This window comes from Maniola hyperantus, chromosome 15 (assembly GCF_902806685.2).
Source record: "Maniola hyperantus chromosome 15, iAphHyp1.2, whole genome shotgun sequence".
In the NCBI taxonomy this organism is placed as follows: domain Eukaryota; kingdom Metazoa; phylum Arthropoda; class Insecta; order Lepidoptera; family Nymphalidae; genus Maniola; species Maniola hyperantus.
Window position 1 is genome coordinate 7,200,070 of NC_048550.1, and position 21,842 is coordinate 7,221,911.

Below are 21,842 nucleotides of genomic sequence, written 5' to 3' on the forward strand. Positions count from 1 at the left end.
CTACCATCATTACCGTTCTTGTTTGCGATTCTTGTCACCTTATTAACCTACTCATACTTTAATTTTCTTGTTTCTATATTTTTTATTATTAGGATTTCGTTCCCGAAAGGTGCCAACGGGTTTTTTAACTTATTGTGTTGGTCTTCTGACATAGTAGTTTTGCTCTTTATCTTGCTCATTTTATTACTAAGATACAGGAAACTACTTTAAGTAATGCCCGCACAATTAACTTACTCAATAAAGGATTCATAATCGTAAAAAGACAAGCACGTGTGAATATTATGAAGTCAGTAGTAGGCATTCGAACGACGACGCCCACCATCATCTTAACCTTTAAGAAATCCATAAAAACTTCTCGTGTCTTTCCTTATATAAAATATGCAAAATAATTAAAAGACCTACTGGATGTATTATGATATCGTTATACAATTAATAGTCATTTAATGTATTTAACTAGCAGTCTGGAATCAATACTTATAAGAAAATATAAAATTGTAGTCGAGCTAGTATTTGGTTATTCAATCTCGTGTAGAGCGAAACAAACGCAGTTTCTCTCCGTGCGGATACTGTACCTGACCACTTTTCCATGTTTTGCGGCCATTACTTGGATCTTAATACACGTTGGGCCACTGCACTGGACTAATGCGCACTTCTATTGTATGCGTATACAATATGCCAAGTAGCCTATACATGTTTTTCCAAGTGCATTGCCCCAAGTGACCCGCAACGCAACGCACCGGCGAAACTTGGGCCTTAACTCATACGCGGTCAAAAGTGATGAACATCGATCTTGAGAAGGAGATAGCAGATTTGTAGAGCACTGTTTCGGTCGTTGAGTCCCACAAAACGTCATATGGTTATGAGTGACAAACCTGAAATGTCATTCTAAAGGCCGATGTTCATCACTTTTGGCTGCGTACTGTACGTTGTTTGTAAAGCGTGCGATGTGATACTTGTCAGCCGAGTTGTAATAGAGTGTTTTCCCCAGATGAGCACCGGTCGGCAGGAGGCAGCTGGGAGGAGCCGGTGAGCGCGGTGCGGAACACACCGCTCAGGCGCTCGCAACGGCTAAACTCCACGCTGGACTCGAGGTGAGCAGTTACTACCTATTAGTATAGAATTAGATGTTCTATTTCACGAAGACGTTTGGCTATGTTGTCGTAGGTATTTTTCACGAGTTACGCTAAAAAGTGTTGTAAAATAGTTCGCGTCTCACAAATTACTAATGCCAAAGAGGCAGTAAGTAGCTCTGGTTTGTTCATAAATAATCAGTAACACTCAATAAAACCTCTACAAATGGTGTATGGGTGCCTCAGTTCCTATAGGTTGTACAATGTACATAGCTAAGAACGTGTCAGGAATCCACCAATAGGATCGCTTTATGTTCAATGTTTAGATCAATTTTGTTAGCCCTGGTTGAAAGGGTTTAATGAGCTAAGCTATGAAAAGAATAGTGATCGCTTTAGCTAGTTGTCCCGCCTTGTCACCGACTAATTTCTTAGACGACAACGCACACCGGCAGAGTGGAGTAAAACCGAGTAACGGCAACTTTCGTGATAACGGTTGGCGCACCGAGGAGGGTCCTTTGAGTCTCCTCCGTGTTTTATTTTCATTATACCAATTTGAAACAATAAAATATCAACTTACGTAAACCTAAGCTTAAGTTTGTTATCACAAATACAACTCTACTCAACTCCGCCTGTATGTGCTGGGCCTTAGAGGCCACCATTATAATATTTAGGTACGTCATGATTAGAGATCGAGAGTGGTCAATCAGCATCAAGGATAGTCAATTCAATCAAGTCAATCAAGGTTTTAAGTTATAAACTACATTATACGCCGACGCAAAATCTATTAATCTATATAATATCTATATCCATAAATCCATACTAATATTATAAATGCGAAAGTGTGTCTATCTCTGTCTGCTAGCCTTTCACGGCCCATTCGTTCAACCGATTTTGACGAAAGGTACAGAGATAGCTTGCATACCGGGAAAGGATATAAGCTACTTTTTATCCCGGAAAATCAAAGAGGTCCCATGGGATTTAAAAATAATACACGCGGACGTAGTCGCAGGTAATAATAATTTCGAGTGTGTAATATTACTGACTATTATTCTTTATTTGTACAGATTATGACCCGTTACCTTGTTTAATCATCGTATAATAATAATTAATTATCATGACAATTAGCTTAATAACCTTCTCCAAGAGCGTTTGTATGAGAGACAAACTTATTGTACTGCCATTTTCTTTGTCACTTGGCAAGAAGCCCAATTTTAAAGGGACCTCGTATTCAGGGATTGTTTTATGTTTTATTTTTTAATGGTCAAGGATTTATTACAAAGGCGTGGTACAAAACAACCAACCAAACTGATTAAATTATTCATTGACATAAGATATTGTTCTTTGAAGAGCATTGCAGTTATAAGAAGCACAAATAATAGCGTAACTTTAAAATCTGATACGACTTCATGTGCCTATTGTAATTATTTACATTGACCGATACAACAATGTGTTTCCCAGGTCTGTTGATAGTTATAAAGAGTATTGTACACACCGTGTCAAAGTTCACAAAAGTTCACGTCTGTCTTGGTTGTTGATGAAACGTGAAACATAAGACATGTACCATATTTCTCAAAGCTCCCATTTTGCGTCTAATTTTTAACTGCAGCAGTGTAGTCTATTAGACTATTGAGACTTTAACGTAATGGAGAACAATACGCCGTAACTAACTTAATAAAACCGGTCAAGAGCGAGTCGGACTCGCACACGAAAGGTTCCATAGGTACCATCGTACAAGGTATACCTACCTAATACTTTATTATATAAGAACACTGCAAGTTAGTAACGGACTGCATAATTTATTATTATACTAGCGACCTGGCTTATTACAATTTTCGTAAGGAACTCTAATTTTTGAAAATAAAATATAGCCTATGTCACTCAGGAATAACGTAGCTTTCTACTTGTGAAAGAATTCTTAAAATCGGTTCAGTAGTTCCAGAGATTACTTCCCACAAACAAACTTACAAACTTAACATCTTTATAATATTAAGTATTAAGTATTTATGTGAGTATATTATGTGATTTAGTAAATTAATTTTTTCGTGAACACATTTTATTGTTTTTTTTGTGATCTAACTAAAATTCACGATTTTCGAATTTTTTCCTTGTGCTATAAGACCTACCTACCTGCCAAATTTAATGATCCTAGTCAACGGGAAGTACCCTATATAGCTTTTCTTGACAGACACGCCGGACGGACAGACAGACAACAAAGTGATCCTATAAGGGTTCCTTTTTTCCTTTTGAGGTACGGAACCTTAAAAACAGTAAAAATCATTCAACCCACGACTTACTATCACTTTAAACGAAGGAAATAGGTTCGAGCTGTCTTTCCTAAGTATGATTGATGCTTATTCCGGAATTAGAACCAATTCGTACAGATGGGGGAGCTTGCAACTGCGAACTTATACAGTTACATTTAGGGCTGTAGTAGAGCTTTTACTTTTGAAATAGCACTTGAAACTACTTTAGTAGCTATAAAAAGTTATCGAACACTAACGAGATGTTTTTAGCATTCCGTACCTCAAAATAAAAAACTGGCCAAGTGCGAGTCAGGCTCGCGCAATGAGGGTTCCTTACTACAGTCGTATTTTTTCGACATTTTGCAGGATAATTCAAAAACTATGATACATAAAAATAAATAAAAATCTGTTTTAGAATGCACAGGTGAAGACCTTTCATATGATTTATCGTGCGAAATGTCGAAAAAATGCGACTACTACGGAACCCTCGGTGCGCGAGCCTGACTCGTACTTGGCCGGTTTTATATTTTTGTAGTTAATGTAATTCCACATGGGATAGCTTGAGAATATTGCTTGTGGTCATCTAAGTGGACGTAATAGATTCAGGTTGTTCTCTGTGGTCATCTTATAGACTGGATTGGCCCGTCTTTGTGGGATGAAATGAACTGAAGACCGGATCTTTACCAAGTATAAAGCCTATAATCAATAACCTTTGATCAGATCTTTAACATATCGCTGGAAAGTTAAAAGAACCGCCTAAGTGCGAGTCAGGCTCGCCCAACGAGGGTTCCGTACTACAGTCGTATTTTTTCGAAATTTTTCACGATAATTCAAAAAATATGATGCATAAAAATAAATAAAAATCTGTTTTAGAATGTACAGTTGAAGACCTTTCATATGATACCCCACTTGGTATAATTATCTCACTTCGAAAGTTGAAAATACCAATTATTAGTTCATGACCATGACTTTTTTTTTGTGTGATGTAACCACAAATTCACGGTTTTCAGATTTTTCCCCGAATGTCAGCTATAAGACCTAGCTACCTGCCAAATTTCATGATTGTAGTTCAACGGGAAGTACCCTGTAGGTTTCTTGACAGACCGATAGACAGACAGATAGACAACAAAGTAATCCTATAAGGGTTCCGTTTTTCCTTTTGAGGTACGGAACCCTGAAAAGGGCCTGAACTAACTGGAGATTGAATTTTAGGCGGCATAAGCATTGAAAGTAGAGACCATAATTGAGTAAATTAAAATTAAATCTTCCTTTTTTGATCGATATCAAACATGCTACATAAAAATAGCTGCGAAGTTTTTGCCGATCGCTGACTTGTTTCGCTGCCGCATCGATCCTCATCTTTTAAGATTCATGGCCACATTCATGACTATATTATACAAATGAAAATGTATTTATTTGTCCTTCAATCATGTTGTCGTAATCTGTCGGTCGATGGATCATGTGACTTTTTGTCTCAAAACAATTAAAGACCTGGAGAGTGAAATAGGCTACTTTTTATCCAGGAAAATCAATGAGATCCCACGGGATTTTTTCAACTTAAATCACGCAAACTCATTTCCTGGGCATCAGCTAGTAATAATATATTTTAAAGAGCATTTTCAGGTGTTTGTAGAGTAATCATCAAAATGTTCGTATAGTTATCCAAATGTTTGGCTCTATGCGTTGTTCAATTCAATAAAATAAAAAACAGCGAAAGTTCATTGTTTTGTTACATGTGCATGTAAAGGTTTATCAACACATTAAGATTTCTTTTTTGTAACCTGTCATTAACAAAAAAAAAGCTGTGATAGCCTAGTGCTTAGGAGTCCGGCTTCTAATCGGAGGTCGGGGGTTCTATCCCGGGCACACACCTCTAACTTTTCGGAGTTATGTGCGTTTTAAGTAATTAAATGTCACTTGCTTTAACTGTGAAGGAATACATCCTGAGGAAACCTGCATACCTGAGAGTTCATTATTTTATTATTTTATTTAATAAATAATTCATTCATTCGCTCATTCATTCTCCATAATGTTCTCAAAGGTGTGTGAAGTCTGCCAATCCGCACATGGCCAGCGTGGTAGACAATGGCCAAAACCCTTCTCACTTTGAGAGGACCCGTGCTATGTAGTGAGCCGGCGATGGATTGATCATGATGATGATGAACCTGTAATTTGTGTTTTGTGGTGTGTTGTGTTAAAGAATATACATACATACATACATACGTTAACCTTAATTTGGTTTAGTTTTTTGGTACGCTCGTATTGACACACGTATTAGCTAACTTCCCAGTTAGTTGTATGGTATCGGATGGTTTGAGGTTAGCACACGCTTTCGAAACCCGTGACCGTTGTGGTGTGGTCTCCCGCCCGACAATTAGCGGTGTCGCGTACAACAATTAACACGAATTTCCTGTGCTCCGAGGGCACTGCCTCCGTGGTGACTTGTCACCGCAACATTATACCTATTGTTTCAACCACAGCGATTACACAGAGTAAGTACAGAGAGGTGCTTCTTTATCAACTAACTAGTTGATGCCCGCGACTTCGTCCGCGTGGATTTAGGTTCTTTAAAAATCCCGACGGAACTCTTTGATTTTCCGGGATAAAAAGTAGCCTATGTCACTCTCCAGGTCTTTATCTATACCCATGCAAAAAATCACGTCAATCCGGTGCACCGTTGCGACGTGATTGAAGGACAAACCAACAAACAAACACACTTTCGCATTTATATAAGGGTACGGATAAAGTTAAGTTCCTTCCTTGTAACTTTTTAAAGACTTTCTGGTGGTCACGACAGCGAGCGTGCATTTCTCTTCAATTTTTCGGTATAAAAAGTAGCCTATGGGTCTTCGGTGTGATAGGCTAGATAGTGGTTAGGACGTTCACCTCCAAATCGAAAGGTCGGGGGATCGATCCTGGGCATGCACCTCTAACTTTTCGGAGCTATGTGTCGATATCTATTATGACGTAGGCATCCGCTAAGAATGGTTTTTTGAAAATACAACCCCTAAGGGGGTAAAACAAAAGTTTAAAAGTTATGTAGTTCACGCGGACGAAGTCGCGAGCATAAGTTAGTTTAAATATTAAACGTTGTTTACAAGTCGGAAAACTTTGTTTATTGCACGTAGTCTCTGGGTGAGGCAGAAACTCGGAATACCCGATATTCCGTGGCAAGACGTGTTTATTACAACTTGTTACATTACCATAATCTTATGTCATTTCCTACTTGTTTTATTTTTTCGCTCCTACAGTAACGATCTTGTATTTACCATTTAAGTGAAACGCCAAACATACACGCTTTCTAAATTGAGTCATAAACCGAATAATACGGCCCGTCAAAATAATTCTGAACCCATGACGCGTATCAGCAAATATTTCCAAAAAATCTCTGACGCATTTTTCGTCTGAGTTGTCGAAGATTGAAAAGAAAGTTATTCACTGCAACTCGGTCTGACCAAATTAATCGAAACATCAATTTTTTATATTTTTTATTACTTATATTATGAATTCAATTTTTAATGTTAGCCGAGTTTCCAGTGACAAATTTCCTTGCAGAAATGGCCGTCACTTACAATTTTTAGTATGCAAACTTGCAGAAAGAAGTTGACTTGCCGTTGGGCACTCGGCTTTAATAAAGAGAACCTGAAGGACGCTCAGCCCTGAACAGACAACACGCTACTTGCGACGGAAGCAACGCGTGATGGCAACAGATCTTGATTTGTTACACAAGAACTGAATGAACCACTTCACATTGTGGATAGCGACGGCAACAGCACGTCTCCCCCGCGCTACAATGTTAACGGCTTTATTACAACTTTTAGGAGCTGCGTCAGATACGATGTTACACTTTGTTTCTGACCTAATTGGATTTCATAATCACATTCACATATTTTCATTCTCTATAATATGTCATGAATATGTAACACAATCTAGATGGTACCTTTTTTATCAGATGAAACAACACAAGTTACAAGTGCTTTTTAATCGGCAATAAATGATTTTTGCTATTGTGCATTGTAGAATCCACATCTCTGTGATGTCGATACAAATTATAAAATAGGTACATTATGTAGAGTGTGTTTTAGAAGATTTGAGTGGTGTTGTGTGATGGTGGCGCATGTTCCTTGCTTCTCCTGCATGTTAAGTAGCAGGAGAACGGGCAGTGCGTATCGCATTCTACACATACTATACAGATTTGCCGTATTCCTTGTGTAATTCAAAGTAAACACATGCGTTTTGCCTAATCATCTACAAATAGATTGTAAAATTGTCAAGTTGACGCTACATTAGACATCAAAAGAATGTCAAGGTTACATCGAACAATTAGCATATTCGTTAGTGATAATAATTCACTACTTTTAGTAACTACAGGGTAATTATTCAGGCCCCTATTGTCGGTGTTACCTCATGCCTGTATACATATTAAAGTAGGTATATCTAAACGTACGATAATACCTGAACTTACGGCCTTAATTGCTTTGTTACAACTTACCTACAAGACACGCAATTATAGGTTAATAATGCTATTGTGTTTTGTGTCAAGTATAATGTAGATCCTATTTTTCAAGGCATTACACTGATCGCGCATTAAGCTTCGGTCAGACTGAGGCAATTTTCTTTAAGGTACGCGGGAAGGGGCGAGAAAAAATGTTCAGTTAGAAATAACAGAATTATCTATTATTATATAAATAATACTTTGATACATGTATCGGAATAACTTTTATACGAAATTGGTAACTTAACTTTTTTCTTAACTTAACTTTTTTTCGTGAAGGGATTGGCTTGCACCGACTGCGTCAACGATCTTATCAAATTCACCAGGGTAGTCGCTTCTATAGTATATATAGTTAGTACATAATCGCATCCCGCTTCCCGCGGCGGAATTCGCCTCAGTTTGCTCTAATAGCTTTAAAGCAAGCACGCATTTTTCAGAATTGACTGAAAATCTGACTGACATGATTGTGTATTGATGACATCATAAGCATTAAAAAAATACGAAGCGATCTTTTCATTCTTACACAAACTGCAAAATGTATATAGAGGTTTTATAGAGTACATTTATCAGATCTAAAAGCTATAAATAAACCGGGCTAGTTTAACCATTCATTTAAATTAATCGGTTCCGATGATAGTCTATTAACTCCAATTGACATTATTATTAAATAGTTAAATTTTTATTTCCAGTCTATGTTGCCGTTGCGCAATAGAGTATAGCCATAAAAATTGGCCTTTACGTTGGCAATGCAATATTTGAGATGTAATGTGAGATTCGACTATAAAATAAAAAACTTATTATGTGAGACTGCCTCCATTTCATCTATCATTTCTTGACATTCTCTGAACCTTCGGTTACGCCACCAGAGGTAGGTACTAGGTACTGATTTCAGCTAGATACATACGTTCTATTTTTTTGGGCACTGCGACCTGCGTCATACGAATATTCAGGGAAAGTAAGTACACAGTTGATTTAGCTTCGTTCTAGCATGTAACTAGCACGCTGCCTCATAGTAAGGATTTTTCAATGGAGACGGACAAGCATGACGTATATACCTATTCAATTGAACAGCCTCAATTTTATTTGTCACAAGTCAAGAGCTTTTAGGTATTAGATTTGCTTCTGTGTGTCTTGCATCTAGTTGGCATTTGTCGCACTCATAGAATCTGTTATTTTTATCTTTTGTTAGGAATACAATGAGTGTACTAAGTACTTGGAAGTTAGGTGCTTAATAATGTTGGGATGTTACAAAAGGAACATAATTCATACATGTTATTGTTTGCGTAGTGTCATTACACAAGCTATAGGTCATAGATAAGCTTGTGAGGCTACAGACAGTACGTCGTCTGTCTTGTTTATCACTGATTATTTAATAGTCATTAACCTAGTCTAGACTCGAGAGATATTATTAAGTATGGTTTATACGAAGCCAGTGCGCTGGCACCAGTTCTACTGAGTTAAAAAATAGACCGGCGCTCTATTCTCCAGGCCAGTGCCATGCCAGTGCTGACTGCCAGTGAGAGCCGTGAGAGCCAGCGATGGCTTCGCATAAACAAAGTTTTAATAATTGTCAAGCAAAACTTTAGCTTCGCTTTTTGACTGTACTGCAATAGAATGTGTAATTCACACCATTAGAGAACCGTTTTCTTAAGGCTTAAAATATTAAAGCACTAGACATTTGAGCCGAGGTAAGAGCGGGACAAAAGCGGCTTACAATTTTTCAATACTTTATTTGATTTACTGACTCGATGCGATATGATTCATGTTTATGCGGAGTTATTCTGTGTGACAGGTTTTATACATAATTTAGCATAATTATATCTGAAAATTCTGGGCTCACCTCTGCCCCAGCCTTATGTTATTAGTTTTAGGGTTTTAATAATCTTCATATACTTTTTAGGGTTCCGTACCTCAAAAGGAAAAACGGAACCCTTATAGGATCACTTTGTTGTCTGTCTGTCTGTCTGTCTGTCTGTCAAGAAACCTACAGGGTACTTCCCGTTGACCTAGAATCATGAAATTTGGCAGGTAGGTGGATCTTATAGCTGACATTTGGAGAAAAATCTGAAAACCGCGAATTTAGGGTTAGATCACACAAAAAAAATTAAATTCCACAATTTGACATGACCACTCATGAACTAATAATTAGTATTTTCTACTTTCGAAGTGAGTGACTATATCAAGTGGGGTAAAGGTCTTCACCTGTACATTCTAAAACATGTATCAATTATCCTGCAAAATGTCGAAAAAATACGACTGTAGTACGGAACCCTCATTGCGCTAGCCTGGCTCGCACTTGGCCGCTTTTTAGGTTTAAAGGTATATTAATAGTTGCACAAATTGTGTCAAAACTAGAACATTAGGGACTGTAGATCCTTTAGTGAAGCAAAACTCTAATTCACACTGCAATGTCTATGTTTACTTATAAATTGTAATAAATTGTCGATTACGTAATGTTTGTCACGATGCAGGAATAAATCATCAGGCAAGTGTGTGAACAGAATAAAATGATGCGCTGTGTCATCGTAAGCTGCGCCTTACAAGCTAGTAATCATGGAGTTATGAACCTGTGAATTTATGTATAGTACGCGACAGGTCGAGGTGGCAATCGGGGAGGGAACGCCCCGCACACCCACACAGTCTACACCGGTGCGATCGAGTGCGGGTGTGCGGGGCGTCTCCCCGCCTCATAACCCGATTGCCATCTCGACTTGTCGCGGACTATAGTTTCGCGTCATGGACGCTTCCGCATCGCGTCCCGCATCCCGCGTTCATGACGCGCAGGTGTGGCTTTAGCTTTTATGTTCGTGTCTCATTTCGACATGCAAGTAGTTACTATGTTTTGTAATTTGAAGATTCAATACATGAATTAGTAATACATCAATCAATGACTTCAGTGACAACTGAATAGTGTTGCCTTTGCTTCTGTTAATGAAGCAGCTTTGTAAAATTGGCTACTTATTGCCAATACAATTTCTTTGAGAATAACACCGGGAGCTATTTATATTACATAATAGTTTTAAGGAAAATAGATAGTAGATACTTATTGTTAGTAAATTTTACTCTTACTCGGAATGTATATTGCTTATAAGTTATAACTATGTAGGTATTCGTTGCGTTTTTGATGAATTTATTTTGTTTGTAAAATTATAATACGTATAAGTAGGTACCTACCCACATGTAAGTACGTACCTACGTAATTATTTCAGTGATTTTAGTAGATGTACCATCCTACATACATAATAGATTTTATTGGCTGCAAAAGGAACATAGATTTTTTAAAATAGAGATAGTGAGCAAACGAGCAGGCGGGTCACCTGATTTTAAGTTATTACCGCCGCCCATGAACGCTTGCAGCACCAGAGGAACTGCCGATGCGTTGCTAGCCTTTCAGGAATTTGAACTAGTTGAACTAAGATGTAGAGCAAATCGTGCCTGGGCTAAATTATTAGTTTTGTTAGAACAGTACCTACCTATACCTTGAGCATTTAATCGATACTTATAAAGGTAATTCATTGTTGTGTCATTTGATCAACCTTCATCATTTCCTTTGTTTAATATTTTGACAAACTAATTGGTCCATTGTTGTTCATTATTATTATGTTCCATTAGTCAATAAGTCGTTCGTTACTTATTATATCTGTGTGTGTCTAATATAGTTACCTATTTGCAAATACATATCTCAAGTATTCTCGAGCAATTGCTCCGAGGATGACGATATCGTTTATTGGTCTGACATTTAATATAATGTGCCCGGGCGCCTGTTTATACCAATACAATGCTCTTAATAAGGCCGCTTTATATTCTACGTTCTTACCGCGAAATATCAGCTGATAATAATATGAGTCGACCCGTTCAACCTTAGGCAATCTAGGAAAGGAAGAGTAATCGAACTCAAAAGGGTAGGTACTGCAAATACAGAGAGGATGTGTGTTATGGTTTAAAGTTTGAACACACAACTTCAATTTTAGTAATGAGTAATGACTTCTATGAAATCATCTAAAAAACAACATTATCTAAATATAAAAAAGGAAAAGGGGACTGACTGACTGACTGACTGACTGATCTATCAACGCACAGCTCAAACTACTGGACGGATCGGGCTAAAATTTGGCATGCAGATAGTTATTATGACGTAGGCATCCGCTAAGAAAGGATTTTTGAAAATTCAACCCCTAAGGGGGTAAAATAGGAGTTTGAAATTTGTGTAGTCCACGCGGACGAAGTCGCGGGCATAAGCTAGTTTTTTTATAAATTGAAAATGCTACTTTAAAACTTAAAGTATTCTATCCTATCTCTTATTACTGTACAAATCAAGCCCGTGTGAAATGGTGCCAATAATTCTGGCTGCATTTCCACGCTGGATAGCCACAGGCTTTTCGTTTCATTTTTGCTTTTTGATTTTGCTTATCGCAAAAATAAGCCATCACTTCTGTCATCAGATGAGGCAATTAACCGTCGTGAAATATCTCGTAAAAAACTTCATGTCGAACGAGAAAGACAGAGCAGCGTTTTCTAGCTTTTCCCGATGTACCTATAAGACGCGCGGTTTTTGCGATCGCGAAAATCGAAGTGTGACATGGCCGTTACAAAATAATTAACCAGACCTTTATACTGAGCTATTTGTAATAAATCTCTATTAGTACGAACTAAGACAGGACAATAATTGGTATAGTTGTTTCTTTGACTGGAGAATGCCACGTCTTGTCCTGTTATTGAAGAATAACCGAGTGAAGGCCATTTTGCACAACATTACCAAAAAGGAACGAAGGTAATCTTTCGATTTATTCTCGATGTAAAAAGTAATGTAGTAAATTTAATACGAATACTAGATAGAAAATTCATATTTATATGTACGTTTACACTATGACTTGTCATCGGAATGCGATGACCTATTTTGACGAAGTTTGCTTTGTTTTTTCTGTCCACTCTATATTTGCTAGCTACAAGCACTACTCCCAAAGAGTTAGTGAGTGGGTGTACGTAATACGTTGTAGTTAGTGGTTTTCAATATTGTTATCTTTTTTAAGCAAGATTTTTTTTCTTGACATTTAGAATGTCCATCATAAGTTAATCTTTATACTGCTATGCTGCTCGATTGCGATAGAATGACAGCTACAATGTCATGATCGCAATCACCTCTGATTGGTTGACCCTCGCTCACTATTGGCTACAATGCGTTGTTGCAACAAGAATCGCACAAATTCAGCTAATCACAACAATTGAGATTGTAATAATGATGGTTGCAGGGAAAACTTCTGTTAAGAAACGTGACACAGTCGTTACGTTAACCTGCCAAATTGGCACGGAGGTGTCAAATTACGACGTTAGGCTATCCATATAAAATGACAGATTTATCTAATGCCGATGTCTAGTACTCTGGTGGTGTTGAAAAGCGGCAGTAATTTTCCGAAAGTTATCCAACCAGTGTGGTTTCCAAAGCAGTTTATTTTAGTTTCCCCGGCAATAGTCGTGTTTGATTGATCTTTTTCTCTCAGTTGATGCCCTTCCGCGTCGAATAATTGCCTACATCCTTCCAATCGTGTTAATTAAGCTAAAGTGAGTCAATAATGGCACCATTACGGGGCACTTTAGTTAAGTTGAATTTTAGGAACTGGTTACTATGGTTCGCCCGGGTTTTGAATGCGTTTGCAGGAAATGTTACTTTCTACTATGTAGTCTTTTTAGGGTTCCGTACCTTCACTAGGAAAAAAGGAACCCTTATCATCACTTCGTTCCGTTGTCGTCAAGAAACCTATAGGGTCCTTCCCGTTGACCTAGAATCATAAAATTTGGCAGGTAGGTAGGTCCTATAGCACACGTAAAGGAAAAAATCCGAAAACCATGAATTTGTGATTAAATCACAAAAACAATAAAATGTGCTCATGAACATGTACAACAGTATTTTGAACTTTCAAAGTAAGATTACTATACCGAGTGGGGTATCATAATATGAAAGGGCTTTACCTGTACATTCTAAAACGAATTTTTATCTTTTTTATTCATAATAGTTTTTGATTTATCGTGCAAAATGTCGAAAAAGTAAGGGCAGTGGTGTTTTGTTTTTAATTGTACTTGTTAGTATTCAAAAAAATATATGACCACTACTAAGCATAACTTTAGTTTCTTATGTAATGTGATAAGTACGTAGGTAAGTAACTAGATTTATCTTAAAAGCGGAAGATTCTTAATTGGGATCAAACTTCAAATAACAACATTAACTTTGCAACCTATACAAACACTATCAAATAATAATTGCTATGCTATTTACTTAACTTATCTTATGTAAATAAACAATTATATTATTTACATAAGCCACACTTTGCATAATAATAGTAACTTTTGAAAATGAAGTAATTTGTTGGTATCATGAAATGTCATCAGAAGTTCCACACGAGTTTTGCGTAAATCAACATACGAGTATAGTTCGCGACAGGATGTGTATTTTTTCAGCGCATACCAATTTCAACGACGCGACGCGCGACTAATAAAAACGCTTCTCTTTACCTCAGTTTTGCCCATCATGATAGTCCGAAGGAGACGGTACCGATCATGTTCGAGAACATGTCCCAGAATTCTGGAAAATTACAGACACATCACTCAGATATTAGTTCCTAGATCGTGCTTGCGTTCCGTTGAGTTTGATTGGTTACTATTCAAGAGAACCAAACTACCTTTGCATGAAGACCGCTGAGGAGGAGGAAACTTTTCTTAAGAAACGTATTTCTATTGTATGTTTGTATTGTCTCAGGAGTACCGGCCAGCTCCGCAACACGCTGAGTCGGGCGCGGGAGCTGTGCGAGCGATGGCGCAGCGGAGGGAATGCGCCCTCGCCGCCGGCGCCGCCGCCCGACGACGAGGGCGGTGGGCGTCTCGCGCGCTGGTTCAGCGTGCGCCGCGGCTCCACGCACCAGTACGACATGACCGACAGGCACGACACTGACAAGATGCCCAAACTGCCTGAGGTTGGTATACCTTCCAACAATAACCGAAGAATAGCTTGCTGTCGTGAATGACGTGCTTGGAACCCTTAGCTTTAGTTTTGATTGTTTTCATGAAGGCTGGACTAAAATAAAAACTTTCAGATTAGTAAATAAATAAATTATTGGATCAATTGAAAACGACAAAAACTTTATGCAAAGTGTCAGGTAGAGTTACAGAAAATAATTTTCATTTCCAGTAACGACAAGTGACAACTCAAACAAGACGTAGTTAGGTGCTTACTCTATTTTATTCTCGGCTGTAAGGAAATTTATTCAAAATGTTGAGTTTCAAAGTGTACTCGATATTTTAATAGAACCCGTAAAGCACCAGCTGTATTGCAATGAACATTTTGTATGCAAATCCGGTTTGGGCCCGGTATTCCGACAGCGGCACAAGATCGCAACAGGATACTCGACTAGCCGTGTATGCGAGTTGCATTCTTCGAATAGATTATAACTTTACCATCTCAAATAACTGCTATTTCACTAACAGAACGGAATGCTCAAAAATCGAATGGCAGTCAGTGGAGACAACCGACGAGTGAAAACTCAAACTATGAAAACGTATTTTTACACCTTTATTACTTGTTGTCTATCAAAGCCACCATGATCTAAACAAACATCCAAACAAACGTTCCTTCCAGTTTTGGGGACCATACGCAGAGAAACTGTCAGCTTTTATAAAATAACGAAGGTCGGGCACGCGATGGGCTCTCTCTCTATTAGCATGGAAGTTGTGATTATCAGTTATCACATTTTCTAGAATAGCAGTAATAAAATTATTGTTTGATTGGTAATCGCCTTTCTAGAAACTAAAATTACCATGAAGTACATTTAAAAGCACAACAATTCGGTATTCATCGTGCTCTCTTGTATATTTTCGGACCGTTGACACCGGAAATCCTAGTTGGTTCTGTGAATCGTGCGTAGAATTACTTTAGCCCGGTGTAACATAATAGTTGTCGTATTATGTAAAAATAAACCGGCCAAGTGCGAGTCAGACTCGCGTACCGAGGGTTCCGTACTCAGGTATTTTTTTCGACATTTTGCGCGGTAATACAAAAACTAATAAGCGTAAAAATAAATAAAAATTTGTTTTAGAATCTACAAGCCCTTTTATATCATATAATACCCCACTTCCTATAACACCTACCTACCTGCCAAATTTCATAATTATAGGTCAATGTGATAGGTTTCTTTACAAACACGACAGACAGACAGACAGACAGACAGACAACGAAGTGATTCTATAAGTGTTCCTTTTTTCCTTTTGAGGTACGGAACCCTAAAAATAACTAGAAAAAGCGATTTGTGTAATACGCATGCATATATGCATGGTGCAAAGGGAAGCCTAACAACACTAAACTCACATCAATTTCAACATCATGCATCATTAATTTAAAGCAATCATCAATAAACCATACATCCGATTTGCTCTAGTTGAGCCAATTTGAGACCTGACATTGGGAGTTATAGTGTAATCACATACAGTTTATAAACGCTAGCTTCAAACTGACACCCAATAAACAGCATAGTTTTATATTGGTCATTGACTTTCCCGTTGGTAATAATTTCTGGAATTAACAGACGTCATTCATTGGCCCGCTCGCCATCTTTAATTCCAGCGGCTACTAAAGGAACCGTACAATTAAATATACGATACATGATTCACAATTATATAGTGAATGATTCATGGCCAGCCGCTCGAGTGTCTCGCTGTGCAACAACAAACGGCAGTTATGATGTGGAATCCTCACCAACGTGTACATACTAGTTAGCTGTGCTAAATAAATAAAGTTAATTTAAACATGTGATATAATGACGTACGATCGCCGCAGCGCAGTGCGTTTCCATAGTGGACTGATGCTAACGATTGTAATTTTTTTGCTTCAGTATATTTTTAGTGTGATGGCATGACTAACGTGTTATTCGTAAATGTCAAAAGTGAATCTGAATTCTGTTTCCCGATAATCTGAGGATTATAAGCTTTCAGCCATGTTTTGTGTAAAGTTGTTAAGTGAGAGAGCTCTGTATTCTATATCAACGTTCGATGTATACGTAAGTCACGTGGTAGTTGTACGGGCGCCACTAAAATGGACATGCATACAAGTACGCTGGAAGAGGTGTGCTATACAAAATGACAGCTATTGTGCCGCCTCGAAGCGCCGCGCGCCCCACCGAATGTACTGGGAATAACACTATGTTGACAGATGTCTCTTCACTAACATTTAGTTTCTAGTACGCTCACATGACGTTAACTGCTGCTATCAGCATCAAAATGACAGAAATCATGTTTCTTCGCAATCGCAAGTCCAGCGTACTTGTATTAGTAGAGGTCAGTGACGGGCACGGTTTGGCTTTTGACGTTTACGTTTATAACACTGTATTTTACAAGAGTTACTCCAGATGGACCGGTTTCGGCTATGTCGTGCATAGATATAAATAGTGGCGTGATCGAACAGCAATTTGTGGATATTATACGCATAATAATCATTATGATGTACGCTCGTTGCTCGATTCAACGCACCAGCGAAATTTCCTCACAACACGCTCACGTTTCTGAAATCGCATCATCTGGATACTGTCAAATGAAACTATACAAGCTACGTAGTATGAGTAAAACATAATTTACCGATAAAGTTTCTTTTGGGAAGATACCACGAGTTTATATACCGGGAAGAATGAAGGTTTATTTGTGTATCCGAATCATTTTCAAGGTTGAACACATTCATTTGTGTATTTAATTTGGATTGTATTTTGTATAAAACAATGCTCTCAGTTTTCGGACTGTTTTCATATTGTAAGGCCGTGTCCAGACTTAAAGTCAGCATGAGAGTTTCATCGAGTATAAATAAAACATTTATTTATAAATAATAAATATTATTTAAATGTGCAGTAATGTGGATTCAAACTTAAAATCTAAATCATTAGGTACATCAGTTATCTTACACATATAACCATATGATTGACAATCAAAAAGTACAATGCTACCTATTTTGAATAATGTTGGTTGGCTAGTTCACGATTAATGTTAAATAGAAGTTCATAAATTATGTCAAAATAATAGAGTATTTTTTCTTTAAAATAATACCATTTCAAACTTTACAAGCCCACACATGCAAATAAGTAATAAAATGTCAGCATAATTAAATAATAAAGAACCTCAAGCGTCAGTTTTACAACTTTAACATATTTAAGTAGTTAAAAGTTAAACAATAACAGAAATGTAAGCATTATAATGATCTATTCATCTTTATTTCTTTACTTCTTTTTAGATGAAGATCTTTTGCCCATTATATACTCGAGTATAGAAATTACTCGATATACAACAAGCCTCTCTACTATAGTCTTAAAGAGGTCTTATCTAGTCAGTGGGTTAGACAGTCGTGCAACTCCGACAATTAGTTGAATATCTCTGTCGTCTATATATAAAGCATATAGTAGGTACTGATGCATTGCATGCATTTCTACGAGCATAGGTATAAGATAAAATCACTTATCAGTCTGGACGCGACCGAACTGTTAAAACAGTGACTGTACTTTGCGAATTACGTGTTTGTTTTTCATCATTATTCGTACCAAATACTCCGTAAGGATAATACATTCGTAGTTCGTACTTGGGTCATTTTAACACCATGGTTTTGTGACTCAGCAAAGTAATTAGTTTCCTTAAATTAAATTATAGAGAAACAACTAGCAATCAGAACCCGATAATGAGAATTAGGTATATTGAGATTTTCGTGCAAAAATACTGTCCAAATTTTTGACTTTTCATACTTCTTGTCCTGATAGTTACGAATACAACAAAAAAATCAGCGGTCGAGCCGTTCTCAAATCTGAAGTATTGAACCATAAATATAAATATGTATAGTCTCTACTGTTCAAATTCTCTCATTTCTTCTATTTCGTCATTAATTTCATATAAACTGCATGCCCACTCTTGGGTTTATTAATATAATGATGGTCACATGGGTTCTTAATATGGTTATGGTTACAAATAATTAAACTTAATCTTAGCACAAAATAAGTTATCATATTATAAGCTAACTATTTAAATAATTATAATAAATTATAATGCTTAACACCATACCACATTTATGAAAACAAAGTAATTAAGCAGTTATTTTTCAAAGTAAGATTTTTGTTAAGAATATGTACCTACTTAATTTAGAAGTAATTTTCTGTTATTTTTAAGCATAAGAAATATAATTTTTAAATATTGTTTTTATCTACAAGAATGATTTAAATATTTGTTTTAAATCCCTATTTAAGTTATTTATGAGACTAAATTTAGCAGAATTTAGGTGAAACAATATACTAAGGAGTTGCAAGTGCAGGAGACCCACATACCTACCTCTATTTTTTATACCTAGGTATTATGCATTACAATAAATCTATTTAAGTACAAAAAACATTGGTATGGAGGAAGGATATATAACGATATGAAATTTAAAATTGGGTTAGATACTTACCTACTTGTTGTATTTTGTTTACATGATATGTTTTTCCTTTCTAGTTGGAGGAGGATATGTTCTCATGCGGCGGGGAGGTGCGCGGGGGTAGGGTCCCGCCGCCCTCGCTGGGCATCCCACCAGACTCCCTGACGCCGGTCCAGCTACGACGAAGACATGTAGTTGCAGCCATCATTCACAGTGAAAACTCCTATGTCGCAACGTTGCAGAGGCTTATTAACGTAAGTTATCTTTTTCTACCAAAGATATTGTAAAACTCCAGATAAGCAAAGCTCAAACATTGGTATTAAAAAAACGTGAAGCCGAATTCGTATAGGTACAGTGCGACAAGGCTATCTTGGCGCGTGGCGAAAATCGGAACTAATGTTGCCGTCAAGCACAGACGTTTTACTCCTCGGTGCCGTCAAGTGTCCCCTTTGATCTTGTTTGAATATTCTAAGCCTTTGTTCTCCAACAGCGCCCCCTGTCAATGTCATTCAAGTGCCAAGAGAGCCTTGTCGCACTGTACTTGTGACATGCATGTGCGAAACGGCACAGATAATATAGACACTGGCACGATATTTAGTCACCTTTGGATAATACTGCATGCGTCAAAATATGGTGACCAGCCTCTAGAAGTCGTTCTTTTCTACTCAATATTCTCTTTCCTTGAGATCATCATAATCATCTAAGATCTACAGCTCTGAGTGGACCTTGGCTCGGTTAAGTCATCTTTATAGGTATGCGAAAAGTCAAATTCTGTTTAGTATAAATACATGAGTAGAAGTAAATAGAGCCTGTTCAAAGAAGAATTATCTATAGATATCTGTGTAGCTTACAGAACAGTTTCTACTGAAGCAGAACAACAATAATTAATGATGATTATTGATGTAGGTACACACTAGGCGACTTTAATATAGGCAATGTTATGTTTCGCTTTCCCTATTCCAATTGATCTCTTTTAAAATTGCACATCGCTCGTATCATCATGGCAAGTACCTACATAAAATACTGGAAACAGAGATTTCGGTCATAGTTATTAACTGTGACGATCGCTATCACAAAATCACAAGTTTCTTGACACAAGTCTACAGCTAATATAAACCTACCTTAAACCCAGTTTCACTAGCCTTTAAATCCTCTTCAACCTAGTTGCCTGGTAGAGATCGCTTCACAGCGATAAGGCCGCTAATTATTGTATGTTCTTCTTTTACATGTTTCTTTTTGTGTCTTTTCTTTTTGGTGTACAATAAAGAATATTAAACTAAACTAAACTAATATAGTAATAAATAGCCAAGCGCTAATTGGTCGCCAAAGTTACAAATGACAAACAAATAAAAAGGCGAATATTACATTAATAGCATAATGATACGAGTTAAAGTTGTTAGTCACAAATCACTGTAATTATAATGAATAACACCGTCCAATTCCCACGATAGTCCAAATCTCATAATCTCCACACGATATTTATACAGTGATTAGTATTTATAACCCGTTTAACTCCTTTCTACCGGTCGACACGACCTGTCGACTTGTCATGTCGCCTCACCTTTGACAATAGAGATAAGGCAACCATAAACCGCAACGCAACACACCGCAAGTTAATGCATTGTATTCATTATTGTATGTACGAGTACGTCTAGTGCGAGATGTAAATAGATAAGGCCAAGAAAAAAAACTTGTGAAAATCGCAAGTGTAATCCCGTTCGGCATTTTGTACGCGCAGAAATGGCGCTTCCTTAGTTATAATATTTCGATAAATAATATGTAATAATCTTGCAGACTGTGTTTGCACAGAACTTCCGCGATAATCTGTTAGATTTATCCCTGGCCTAAATGTTAGGCACCGCTAGTTTCTTGTAGTTCAAATCAACGTAAAATGATCTCGGCTAACACCGCCTTATAGAAACGCCTCATCTTAAAGTTTTGTCCTTACGTCTCGAATCGTCCTTATTGCAATTTGCAACCCCAATTAGAACTGATCAACGAATTTGACTAAATCAATGAAGAGCTTTTCAGAGAAAGCTTTTGTTTACTTTTCTTTGCAAACTCAGGCTTCGGACTCATTGGGCAAATAGTTTGCGGCTGTCGGCTAGCTTTATCTAGAACTAGCTGATCCCCGCGGCTTCGCCCGCGTAGATTTAGGGTTTTAAAGATCCCGTATAGCCTATGTCACTCAGGAATAATGTAGCTTTCTACTGGTGAAAGAATTTTTAAAATCGGTTCAGTAGTTCTAAAGATTACCCCCTACAAACAAACTTAACGACATTACCTCTTTATATATAATACAACGGGCCGTGCAGCAGAAATCGTAGTATTTTAATTTCGCCATAACTTCAAAACCAAACGTCCAATTTTAATCATTCAAAGACCAAATATTATCTCCATAAACTGTTCTTAGTGATGAAATCATTTATTTTGATAAGGATTAATAGCATGAGTAAAATAAACGCGTTTAAATGTAGTCCAAAAAAAATTCAAGATTTTTAAAATAAAAAAATGGTTGCTGTGCCTCACTCGACATAGATGGGTATAGTGTGTCGCGGACTTTTTTGTAGATATTTATAAGATCTACAATTAATTAGAACATTTTATGGTTC

At 37.2% G+C, this 21,842-nt stretch overlaps 1 protein-coding gene across 6 annotated transcripts in view; it reads left to right on the forward strand.

Annotated features, from left to right (window-relative positions):
- The window catches only part of LOC117988775 (rho guanine nucleotide exchange factor 10), a 70,305-nt gene that overhangs the window by 15,967 nt on the left and 32,496 nt on the right, over window positions 1-21,842 (forward strand). For 4 of the 6 annotated variants that reach the window (XM_034975969.2, XM_069503361.1, XM_034975970.2 and 1 more), the window contains 3 exons: window positions 989-1,091; window positions 14,560-14,773; window positions 19,308-19,484. In XM_034975969.2, the coding sequence (XP_034831860.1) occupies window positions 989-1,091; window positions 14,560-14,773; window positions 19,308-19,484 (494 nt within the window). The other 2 variants (XM_034975973.2, XM_034975972.2) reach the window with 2 other exon arrangements.